Below are 12,590 nucleotides of genomic sequence, written 5' to 3'. Positions count from 1 at the left end.
CTAGACTTACACATTACTTAATCTAACTTACGCTAAGGATAACACACACACACACACACACACACACACACACACACACACACACACGCACGCTTGAGGGAGGACTCGAACCTCCGACATGGAGAGCAGAGCGAACCGTGACAAGGTGCCTCAGACTGCACGGCTACCGCACGTGGCTGTTACATAACAGGACAAAATGGTAAGTGGTAATGAAGTATGGCATCATCATTTGATTTTAGCTAATGTTGGAGGAGTACCTGTTATATGTTTACAAGAGCATAGGAATGAATTAAATAGAGATTCTCAGGTATTCTGTGAGTCAATTAAAAACAGAGAAGGAATAGTAATTGTGCATGTTTCAGGAATTGGAATTATAGGTTCTACTGGAAAGATGTTAAGCAAGAAGTGTTATACTGTTATAAACTGTTGAATTGATGTGACAGCAGCTAGATTGTAAATTTTTAGTGGTACATGCACGACCTGGCAGGGTGGCAATTCTACTGGAAAACCTGACATTCTCAGGGTATTACATTTTATCTGGAAAAATGAAGGAAATCTCAAGGAATTTAGAAAATTTTGTAAAATCTCAGGAAATTCTGTGTTTTCACCTATCATTGATACTCTTTTTATTGAGCTTTATAAATCAAAAATTTTAAAAGATGTCTTTTTTAAAAGTGTGTTACTTAAATATGATTTCATATAAATTATCGCTGTTTAAACTGCAGTGACCTCTATAGTCAAGAAGAAAGAAAAGTCGTCATTTTGAGATCGTAAATTTATTTTTTTTTCTTCAAATATGGTTAGCCACAGTTCCTGAGCATAGAGGAAGACGAAAGTGATATTGGAGATGAAAAATAAAACTGAGACTATGGGAGGTATAAAAGCTAATGAGCTAATAAGAATGATCTGGAGAGTGTGTTAATTCAAGATCGTAAAGTGTTTCCAGACATACCAGGTCTAGTGAAGTGTTTTGAGTACAAATTGAAATTTAAAGAACAAGTACTTTTTTCCTAGGAAATCGTATGTTGTCCTATTTTCTAAGAAGAAAGATGTGGAAAAAAAGGGCTTGCCTCAGGAATTGTTGAGCGATCGAATAGTAGGAAGTTGTCAAAATGAAAGATGGAGATGCTAGAGTTATTCTAGGTGTGCTAGAAAGCTCAGTTTAATAGTTCTGAGGGAAAATGACACACCAGCTGATATAGATAAAATTTTGCAAAAATTCTGTGGATCTGAATCTGTGGGGGGGCCACAAGGACTGGGAGATGCAACAAGCAGCGAAGTTTCCTCTTCTGTTTCCTACAGGAGATATCCAGCACTTCCTCAGCATTCATCATTGATGCAACATCTTGGTGGGCATGCATCTGTGCCAGTCAGTTGTCATCTTGCTGCAAAGATATGTCTTGAGATGGCATATGATAGAGAAAGTCCTCTCTGCGTGTTTGATTGTTACAGGAAATGAACGCAGCAACTGATACACAACTCTAATATTTGGCAATGCTGTTGCTCTTTTATAGGCCCTGTTGGAGATGTTGGGCTATTTTTGTCCATTGGTTGCCAAATTTGCAGTTCTCCCCTTAGAGCTTCAAAACGAGGGGGAGATCATCTTTTTATGCGACAGCAGTTTTTGTAGATGTCAGATTTTGTGTAGTGCAGTTGTAGGGTAATCTTAACGACATTTCGTTTGACAAATGATGGAGAAAAGATATGAACTCTGACAGATAGTAATATTCTTCTACAGACTCTGTCTGAAAATTAGGTCTGTTGGTCTGTTCAAAGCACAGCTGTAGACTGCTATGTAAACAGACTGTCACCTTTAAGCATCTCTCTCTATCAATCAGTAATAGTGTCTATTTATTTACATATGTAACTATCTTTCACCCACAGCTTTGTTCGCGTGCCAGTACAATTGTTAAGATGAATATATATAGAAGAAGCACAGCTTGCAATGTGTGCAGCCCCTCCACTGCCCCGTCGCGCGAAGTCAGGCGTTACGTGATAGTGTCTGTCTGTGTTCGTGACATGACATCTCCAACACAGATACATCGGTTTCAATGCAGTTTTTGTATCTATTGGAAGACCAGTTTAATCAGGATTGTCATGATGTATGTTTGACGAAAGTTGGTGATTTAAAGATAATCTGTTATATCAACTAAAGAGTGTGCTGGCAGCAACATGCTGCCTAATCAAGTGGTACATAATTCGATGTCATACTAAAATATAGATCTCAGAAAATCTACAAAAGTGACTCCGAGAATAATTATGTTTATCTGTTGTGGTTCACTCACAATCACCATTTTTTGTCTTTTGGATTCACTGTGGCAGACACAATAAAAAATGGTGATTATGGGTGAAATGTAAAGGATAAGCACTTTTGTCGAGATCACCTGTGCTAAATACTGCAAAAGAGCATATTTCCAACAAACTTGCCGCACGGTCTGTGAGGGGTATTGTCGTGGTCCGCGCGGCTCCTCCGTGGGATGTTCGATTCCTGCCTTGGGCTTGGGTGTGTGTGTTGTCCATAACGTAAGCTAGATTAAGTTAGATTAAGTCGTGTGTTATTCTTAGGGACCGATGACCTAAGCAGTTTGGTCCCATAAGATCTTACCACAAATTTACAAATTCCAACAAACCTTTTGCTTCCTTAATACACTGCTATCTCCTCTGCCTACTGATTTAACTTTTTAATTAGCCTATGTTAGTCCTCAGAGTTCAGACTTCATTAAATTCAAATTAGTGGTTCAGGGGTCAAAAGGTGACAGTCAGAGTTACTTTCACGGTTATAAAATTGATGCCTAATGGATTACTTGCTGTGGCTTTCAACAAGAAGTAAAATGCTATATAATGACTGAAATATGCTGGTTCATGATAGAAATGCCAAACAGGACACAGGGTACTATTTGCCAAGAAGAGGTTTCGGGTGAAATGTCATGACATGTAGAACAGTGAAGGTACTGGCTGTAAGAAGTCTGATGATGATGGAAAATCAAGATGTGAAGCTTCAAATAAAGCTGGTGCAGTACTATTTCTTGCTAACTAGGAAAGAATCTGGAATTTACCAAAAACATCTGAAAGCCTGAGTTTGAATGCAGCCCTAATAATTTACAAATTTTTCACAAAGTAAAAAATTTAACTTTTCTTGCATATATCTCATTTACCTGCTAGGCAATCACAAAATGATGAAATGCATCATTTTTGTTGCTAATTTCAGGCTTTCTGCATTTTTTAAACTCACAGTTACATACTGCCAATGAGCAAACATTATGACTTATATCGAGATTCTCCCTCTCTCTCCCTCTCTCTCTCTCTCTCTCTCTCTCTCTCTCTCTCTCTCTCTCTGACTGCCTTGGGGAAGGGGGAGGCACATGTTCAGTGCATCTAAATATTGAAAGCGCACAGCTACTTTCATTTCCGTAAAAAATAAAAAGTGAAAATTTGCTAGTAGTAGAATGAGTGTTTGTACATTATACTGAAGCATAAGTAAAACAGGAATTCAATTACATGAAGTGATTCTTATGCAAAGAGTAAAGTTCAAACATCTCCTGGCATAGTCTTCTCGGCCTCGTTCCAAATGCTTACCCATACTGTGGTGTTTTCTCAAACCGAGACATAAACTGTGTACAAGAAATATCAAATGAAGGAAGTTGAGTACTTAATGTTTCGATTCCCATGAAATGGAGATTGTTATACCTATTTGAAGTACCTGCTTTGTTGTTCAGTAGATGCTGATCTCAGATTGTTCCCGACATGTATATTGCCATGTGCAAGGCAATCGAGGATTTTTTATTCACCAAAGGGAGATTCTCTATAATGTTCAATTAAAGTAATACAAAAATATGAAAATGATCTGTTATATTGTAGGGTAGCTAACAAGGTCAATGAAAATTTATTTGGCTGTAGAATTTAATTTCCACTTCCTGGCAGATTAAAACTGTGTGGCGGACTGAACTCGGGACCCTTCACGGGCAAGTGCTCTACCGACTGAGCTGCCAAAGCACGACTTGTGAGCCGCCGTTACAGCATTACTTCTGCCAAAACCTCCTCTCCTCTCCTGCAGAACTTGAAAGTGTAGCACTTCTGGAAGCAATAATATCACGGAGATATGGCTTAGCCCCAACCTGGGGGCTATTCCCAGAATGTGAAGTTTCTAAGATAGGAGATGAGGCACTGGCAGAAGTTACGCTGTGAGGCTGGGTCGTAAGTCGTGCTTAGGTGGCTCAGTTGCTAGAGCGCTTACCCGCGAAAGGCAAAGTTTCAGAGATGGAGTTTCGGTCCAGAACGCAGTTTTAATGTGTCAGGAAATTTCTTATTTGCTCATATTAGACACTCCTAGAATGATGGTGATAATTTGAGGTGATTGTACTTTCTATCAACATATGCCATGAGAATAATGTGATGGTCTGTATATTTGCAGATTCACATTATTTACGTAATAAGTATATAATTGCATTGTCATATCCATTTACTTTCAAAGAAATTTTTGCTACTGCTACAGTAAAAAATGAATATAAAGAAAATTAGCGAAACCTTATATAAAAACTAAGGTTCAAAACTGTACACCGATTCGACGTAACTAGGTGCTAGAACATGAATTGCTGTTCTACATGTGAATTACTTTGACTGCTGAATATAGGCAGGTGGGCAGTTGGTACTGTCCGCATCTGTAGCATTTTAATCTGCACTGTTGTTTCACGTTACTTTTGTATCCCTTTGTTGTCCGTGTAACACATTCTCCAGGTGTACAGTGGGGCGAGTCAGCTGTTTGTCACAACATATAGTAATACTAACACACACTCAATACCACTTAAATAGCGTTAAATTAATTTTTTCTTTCGTTTAATGTCTCTCCTACCAACTGAGTACCTGGATAAATGTTTCTTGATTTTCTTTCTGCATCTTATTTGTTTGTGTATGTTCTAATGCTTTGTCACTCCCAGTGTCAGGAATTAATTGCCATACTAATATGCTGTGTGGTTCTTTTGTATGAAGTTGGCAGCTTTACAAAGGATATATCAAAAAGAATCATCCGATTTGACTTGTCTATATTTCTAAAACTCGTGTACATATACAACGGGTTTTGTTTTTTGATGACCGGTAAACTCAAAAAGATTTTTTCCACACCTTTTTATAGGTGTTCAATATGCTCCCCTTCATGTGCACGGTGTGTCAGTGCGGTATTCAAATTTTTACCACACTGCAGGGAGCATGTCTCGAGTTACAGCTTCCACAGCTGCTGTTATGCAATGTCTTAGTTCATTCATTGTTGTTGGTAATGGAGGCACATAAACTGAGTCTTTTATAAACCCCCACAAGAAATAATTAAATACAGACGGGTCAGGTGACCTTGGAGGCCAGTAATGTAAGGTTGAATCATTTGGTCCTGTGCGACCGATCAATCACTTGGTAACCTGTTGATTTAAAAATTCCTGCACATCCAGATGCCAGTATGTGCTGTCTGACGGAGCATGCCGGGACAACATGGTGACGGGACAAGACTGCCAGATGCATTGTTGGGAGGTTGTGGTGGAGGGAGCAGAGAAGGGAGAAGACCAGTGGGTACTTCGGCAGTGAGCAGCATATTATGTCTCTATACTCGTTATCAAATATGTGGAGTCTAGGAATCGTACGTATTTGGTTTGCTAGGCAAACAATCCAAACAAATCATATTAATGAGTTGTATTACAAAAAAGTAAATGACAATACTTAAATTTTGACAACTACTCAGATGTGTCACAAGCAAAGGCAACATACAACATAAGCAATCTCTTCAGTATAACAACAGCATAGAGTGTACAAGTGAAGTAACGAGCATTGACGCTTCTATCCAAGTCACTAATCTTGAAGTTACTATTCAACTGGGGCGTCACCAGTCGGTTTCGGCGCTTACGTCCTCTTCACATAGCGGCCGCTGCTGTCGCGTTGTCATCCTGGAGAGGGGTCGATCGGCATGCGATAGGCTGATGTCTTCACAGAGCCATCTCTTCTCTATCATTCCCGACTGGTGTGCCGGAGCTTGACTTTACACCGTAACACAGTGCACGTGGATGGTGAGGGGACGTGAATTTGGGGGAGGGAGTGATAGGACAGAGAAGGCAGAATCTTAGTTGGAGGATGTGGGGTTACTAGACCGTCACAGATTGAGGCTGGGGTATCGGGAGCAGTGAATATGTTGTAAGGATAACTCCCATGTGCAAAGTTCAGAAAAGCTCTGGTGGAGGAGAGAATCCAGATGGTCCCGATTGTGAAGCAGCCAAGGAATTCGAGCATGTTACGTTCAGCCACACAGAGTGGTCCACCTTGCTCTTGGCAACAGTTTGGTGGTGGCCGTTTGTCCTGGTGAACAGCAGATTGAGTCATATCAGTGTAAAGTGCTGTGCAATGATTGCAGCAGAGCTGTTAAATGATGTGGCTGCTTTCTCAGGTGGCCCGGTCCCTGGTGAATTAAGGTAAACCTGTAACAGGACTGGGCTGGAGTAGGAAGTGCTGGGTGGATGGATTGGGCAGGTCTTGCACCTGGATCTTCCACAGAGATATGATTCCTGTGGCAAGGGGTTGGGATTAGCAGTGGCCTAAGGATGGACTAGATGTTGTGGAGGTTGGGTGGGCGACTGAACTTTAGCAGAGGTGGGAAGTATCTTGGGTAAGATATCTGATTTCAGTGCATGGTGATAGCTAAATAAAGCCCAGCAGTCTTGTGTTTGTGAGGTGTGCTCACGTATATTAACGGGTATGGGTTTTCCTTTCCGAAGAAGGCTTTGGCTGAAAGTTCATGTGTAATAGCCTTTTCATCATGCCTGTCTGCAATTCATCATATCATCTTTACGGTGAGTAGCAATCTGTCCTTTTCGTAATGTTGTTGGTATTCCAACCTGGACCCTTCAATGTTTAAAACATTGTCAAAAGTTTTTCTGAACCTACGTAAGTTTAATATGTGAGTTTACCTTCTTTCACTCTACCTGGCAAGATAAGTCATTGTCAGCATTGCCTCTCGTGTTTTACATTTATGCAGAACCGAAACTGATTCTTCCCTTATTAGTTTTTACCAGTTGTTCCATTTTGCTGGATTTGTGCTAGTATTTTGCAATCCTGACTTGCCAAACTTGCGGTCCAGTTGTTCTCACATTTTTCAGCACCAGGCCTCTGTTGGTGTCGTTTCCTAGGATTTTGTTTGTCAGCATGTAATGTAATGGTCACCAAATGCAACTCAATGTGACACTGTGAATTTTCTTAGTCCTGTCATAGGAATCAGCAAAAGTAACAATAATTCACATATTTAATGTAAAGGGCTGAAGCTCTTGCTTCAGCTGATGGGCTTAACCTGATTGAACTGTTACTATTACTTGTTGTGCTAAAATTTTTAATCAACAAAGATTTAGCAGAAAACAAAAGGAACTAAGTTGCCTTATAAACAGGAAAAGACTACTATGAATTGAGGCCTTTTTATCAGAGGTAATATCACATTTGTACCAAACTTAATGGATAGAGACACTCATCAAATGGAATTATAAGATGAAGTCAAAAAGCAAAGGGACTTCCGCAATTTCTCACCATTTGGCGAGTATCCAGGAATGAAGTACTGTCATCAGCAACAAATCTATGCAACATGCCACTGTTACTCCCATGTTAGTTGTTGTATTGTAGCAGACCGTGAAACACAGCAGCTCCATTGTCGAACTGCACGAAGGAGGAAATGAGGGCAGTAATTCGCTTTTTGTTTGCGGAAGGTGTTAAACCTGTGGAAATTATTCATTGAATGCGGGCACAGTTTGGTGAGAGCTGTTTATTGTGAAGCAAGATCTACAAGTGGATAGAGCGCTTCAAACAGGGAAGAACTCCTCTATGTGGTGAGGATAAATCGGGCAGACCATCAACGTCAACAACTGAGGACAATTTGGAAGTTGTTAACCGCATGGTGATGGAAAACAGATGAATCATAGTGTACAAAATGGCTAATACTTTACATATTAGTCACGGTTCCGCGTGCTCCATCTTATACAAGCTATATTTTTGTAAAGTGTGTGTAAGGTGGGTACCAAAAGAATTGCCAGCACAGCATAAGACATGCAAAGGATGGACATCCCTCGGAAACATTTGGTGCATTATCATTGCGAGGGAGACGGACTTTTACAACAAATCATTACTGTAGACAAAACTGGGAAGCATCATCACGAACTGGAATATAAGACTGCGAGCATGAATTGGAAGCAGCCATTATCACCAGAAGTCAAGAAATTTGAATATCAACCATCAGCTGATAAGATTATGTTAATACCATTCTCGGACACAGAAGGTGTGGTAGCCATTCATTTCACTGCAAAAGGCAAAACTGTGAACAGTGAGAACTATTGTGATGTGTTATGAACTAAACTGAAACCTGCAATCATATCCGAATTTCACGGAAAACTGTGAAAAGGTGTAATCCTGCAGCAAGATAACGCTGGACCACATTTTGCCAAACAGACAACCGAAACAATAAAGCAGTTGGGATCTGAATTGCTTGAACACCTGCCATACTGTCCAGACCTGGCTCAAAGCAGTTTCTATGTTTGATCCATGGAAGGAAGCACTCAGGGGAAGAAGATTTGAAACCATTTGAGAAGTCATTGATACATTGCAAAATTGTTTATGCCTGAAACCAAAAAGCTTTTTTCCCGGCGGAACCAAAACCTTGATTTTCTGAAGAACTGTGTAATTTTCTTCTGAGGATTCCCATTTCATTCCCGTGGGCATTTCTGTTCCACTTTTATAAGGGCTTTATCAACCCATTACAATTCTTGCAGCCTGTTTATGAATTTATCTTGTAAGTACTCCAGACACTCTTGCAATGCCCTAGAATAATATGAAACATTTCCCCTTTTTTATGCAAGGAATTGCACTATTTCCCCTGTACCCTTTTTTATGGAAGGAATTGCACTATTTCCCCTGTCCTCTTTTTTATTTTTTATTTATTTTAAGTCTTCATCCTTCCCCTATATCTGCTTTCGGTTTCTCCCACTCTCCTTTTCTGTTCTTGTCACAGTTTTTAATTAAACTGTTTTTACTACTTCACATTTCTGTCTTTAATTCGTCTTTGCTTCCCACTTTATCCATCAATCAGCTCTTAACACTGGCACAGTGCTTATCAGTGTTCTGTCTGTGACATCCTACTCATTTAAACCTTTTCCTTCATCTTTGTCTTCTGTCATACTCGGTACAGATTTGCCTCTCTCTGTCTTGGCTCTGAGTGACATGTTCTACATTTTCAAACCATCCCAACCTATCCATCCTGGAGAAATACACTGCGAATATTGAAACTAGATACTTTTTTCTTCTTAAAGTGTTTCTGTCAACAGGTGCTTGGATTGCAATTATTCCTGACAAATCTTTCAGTGTCTACTGTTTTGCACATCTTGAATGTTGTTAATAAGTGTTTTATTATAGTAACAGCATCACGCTCAAATGAGTAAACATTCTTCGTAAGTCATATTGTGATATAAATGACAGCACAAAATAATACTCTTATCTGGCCATCCTTTCTTTCTCTTTACCTAAAATGAAGGAAAAGCAATCGCTCTCTTACAGCTGACTGATGTGTGGCACTTAGAAACACAAAATAGAAATTGTTTATACTAGTTGACAAACTTTCACTCTTTCTCTAGTGGATGTATGCACATTCACATTCACATACACAGACAACAGAAAACATGCTCACGGCCATGGTGACAGTGACTGTCTATTATTGATAACAATTGCCTGGCCAGATAGTTAGTGGCACGTTGGGGAAGGGTGCAAGTGGCGAGTAGGAGGTAGAGCGATAGAGTGGTGTAGATCTTAAAACAGATGACTCAGCAGCTGCACAATAAGATGAAAGGAGTTCAGATTGTAGAATATATAAGATGGAGGGGAGGAAAGGAAGATGGAGACGAGGAGGGAGACAAGTAAGGAAAGTGAGAAAGGAAGAGGGGGAAAAGGCGGAGGGGGTGAGCGGGTGGTGGGGGAGGGAGCACCCACAAGTGAGGAAGGGAAGAGTGGTAAGAGAAAGCAGTGAATTATCTCGATGGGGAAGGATTGGTGTGAGCATGAGATAGAAGGGAGAAGGTAATGTAAGGCAGTGGGAACAGGTTAGTGGAGGTTTAGGCCAGGGACATTGTGAGAGCAATGATATATGGGGTAGACAATTCTCATCTGCCTTGTCCAGAGAAATTTCTCCTGGAAAGGAGTGTCCAAATAGCCCATGTAGTAAATCAGCTGTCGGAAGTCATTTGTGTTGTGGTTTGCACCGTGTTCGGCAACTGTACTGTATACTGTATAGCAGCCATTCGAGCGAGTAACCAGTTGATTACTTGTCGTGCCAACATCGAATGCTGTACAGTGATTGTAACATAGCTGACACACACCAATAACCCAAAACATTATAACCACTGCCGACCACGATGTCAGATAGTGCTCGGTGGCGCTGTGGGCAAGTGATGTGGTAACAAAAGTACGTAAGTGGAGCAGACACGAATGGGGGATCACCCTAGTGAAGATATGGGCTGCAAATAGGGAAGTCCACTGAGATAAGCAACTTTGACAAAGGGCAGATTATTATTACGCAGAGCCTGTGAACCGGTATCTCTAAAATGACAAAACTGGTTGAATGTTCGTGTGTTAGTATCGTGAGCATCTACAGAGAGAAGTAGGATAGTGAAACTACCACTGGGCGCTAAACAGTCGTACGTCCACGAATTTTTACGGAACGTGGAGCTCGGAGGCCGGTCTGCTCTGTAAAGTAGGACAGATGGCGATCTGTGGCACCTCAGCCTATAGAGCACAGAGCCAGTGAATGCACACGTATTTTTGGGTACACTGTTCACCGTACATTGTCGAATGTGGAGCTCCACAGCACGTTCAGATGTTGACCCGATGACATTGTCAGTTAAGATTGCAGTGGGTGTGGACCGTCAAGATTTGACCGTCGATTAATGGAAACCTGTCAGCACGTAGGATGAACTACACGTTTCCTACGCCAGGTGATCGGTAGTCTCCACGAGCACTGTCCTCGAGGTGAACGGTGGCTCGAAACGTTCAGTGCGCCGTGGACCCGGGCTGGTGGGAGCAGTGTTGTGCTGTGGGAGACATTCTCCTTCGCTTGCACGGGGCTGTGGTAGTAATCAAATACACGCTGACATTTGCGAACCACCTGCATCCCTTCACGCTCAGGGGACTGGTGACCTCAGATGTCCCATAGTGCTCAGATCCATTTAGCCGACCTTCACGCTCGGTGTCTTCCCCGACGGCGATGTCATCTTTTAGCAGTGTAATTGTCCGTGTCTCGGTACTAGAACCGTGCTACAGTGGTTTGGGGGCATTATAGTGAACTCACTTTGATGTCTCGGCAGCCGAATTCACATGATGTAAATGCTGTGGAACGCGTCTGGGTCGCTATTGGCCACCGTCATCACTATGCAAATCGGCAGCCCATTATTTAGGCGAAATGCACGAGTTGTGCATAGACATCTAATGGCACAAACCTTCCGATAAGCTATCGGATCCCTGATATGCTGAATTAGTGATGTATTTCATTCAAAGGACGGACATACAAACTATTAAGCAGGTGGTCATAATGTTTGGCTCATTAGTGTATAATGTGGTCGCTTTCACGTGTGGCCCTGCCTTTTGTTGGGTAGTCGGAGCCTGTGACTGGACAGTGGCTGCAGGTGATTTCGGGTGTAAGGGGAACGGTCTTGCACGTGGACCGACTACGAGAGAATGACAATTGGTGTGAAGGATTGGGAGCAGGATTGGAACTACGATGGGTAAAGGTATTCTGTAAGTTGGGTGGGTGGTGGAACACAACTTTGGGTGATGTGAGTAGGATTTTTGTTAGGATATCCTCCCTGTCAGGGCAGGAGGAGAGGTAGCTGAAGCCTCAGTGAAGGATGTGGTTGAGTGATTTCAAGAGCAGAGTGATGCTGGGAGATGCAGGTTGGTGGCTGGTGAACAGGTGTACTGGTACCAGAGGAGAAGATTGCATAGATTAGTTTACGGATGAGCTGGATAGAATGCTGTCTGCCACAAAAAGGGTCTTGTAGGGATACAGAAGAATTATTAGCAATGTTATTAAAAAAAAAAGCCCTTTGTTTAGTTGTACAGGTTCCCTTCAGGAAACATTTGTTTACAAGTTATACGTGCAAATCTTTGTAATCCCAAAATTAACAGGTAATTACACACTGCGGAATCACAGTGATTAAAATTGTTTGTTTTATTTTTCTCATTGTCTTGTTACAGACTGATCCACTTGCTGATAATCAACTTATCATTTGTGACCCACGGAGCATTAAGAAAGAGGTATGTAGCTGCTACATGTCAAATTCATTCTTTGTTTGTCTCATTAATATTCTTAGCAGTTATTTAGTTCTAAGCTACCTATATTTCTGTGAGTGAATGGATAGAGGTGCAGTATACTCTACATACATGTGCTATTTCCTCTAGTGTATAAATAGACTGTAATATTGTGGAAATTATCAGATCACTCATGTTGAAATAATGAATATTATGGGGTATCAATATTAAACAGAAATGCAGGAAGGTAGTCTGTCACATGTAGTGATGGGTATGTGACCCTGAAAAGC

General features: G+C 41.2%; 1 protein-coding gene across 1 annotated transcript in view; it reads left to right on the top strand.

The window, feature by feature from the left end:
* The window catches only part of LOC126108831 (uncharacterized), a 218,989-nt gene that overhangs the window by 95,177 nt on the left and 111,222 nt on the right, over positions 1-12,590 (top strand). The window contains exon 11 of the mRNA XM_049914195.1: positions 12,247-12,306. Within this exon, the coding sequence (XP_049770152.1) occupies positions 12,247-12,306 (60 nt within the window). The remainder of the gene's footprint in view (positions 1-12,246; positions 12,307-12,590) is intronic.

The sequence above is a fragment of the Schistocerca cancellata genome, chromosome 11 (assembly GCF_023864275.1).
Source record: "Schistocerca cancellata isolate TAMUIC-IGC-003103 chromosome 11, iqSchCanc2.1, whole genome shotgun sequence".
NCBI classification, from domain to species: domain Eukaryota; kingdom Metazoa; phylum Arthropoda; class Insecta; order Orthoptera; family Acrididae; genus Schistocerca; species Schistocerca cancellata.
The sequence above is the reverse complement of the archived record's forward strand: the minus strand, read 5'-3'. Positions and strand labels throughout refer to the sequence as shown.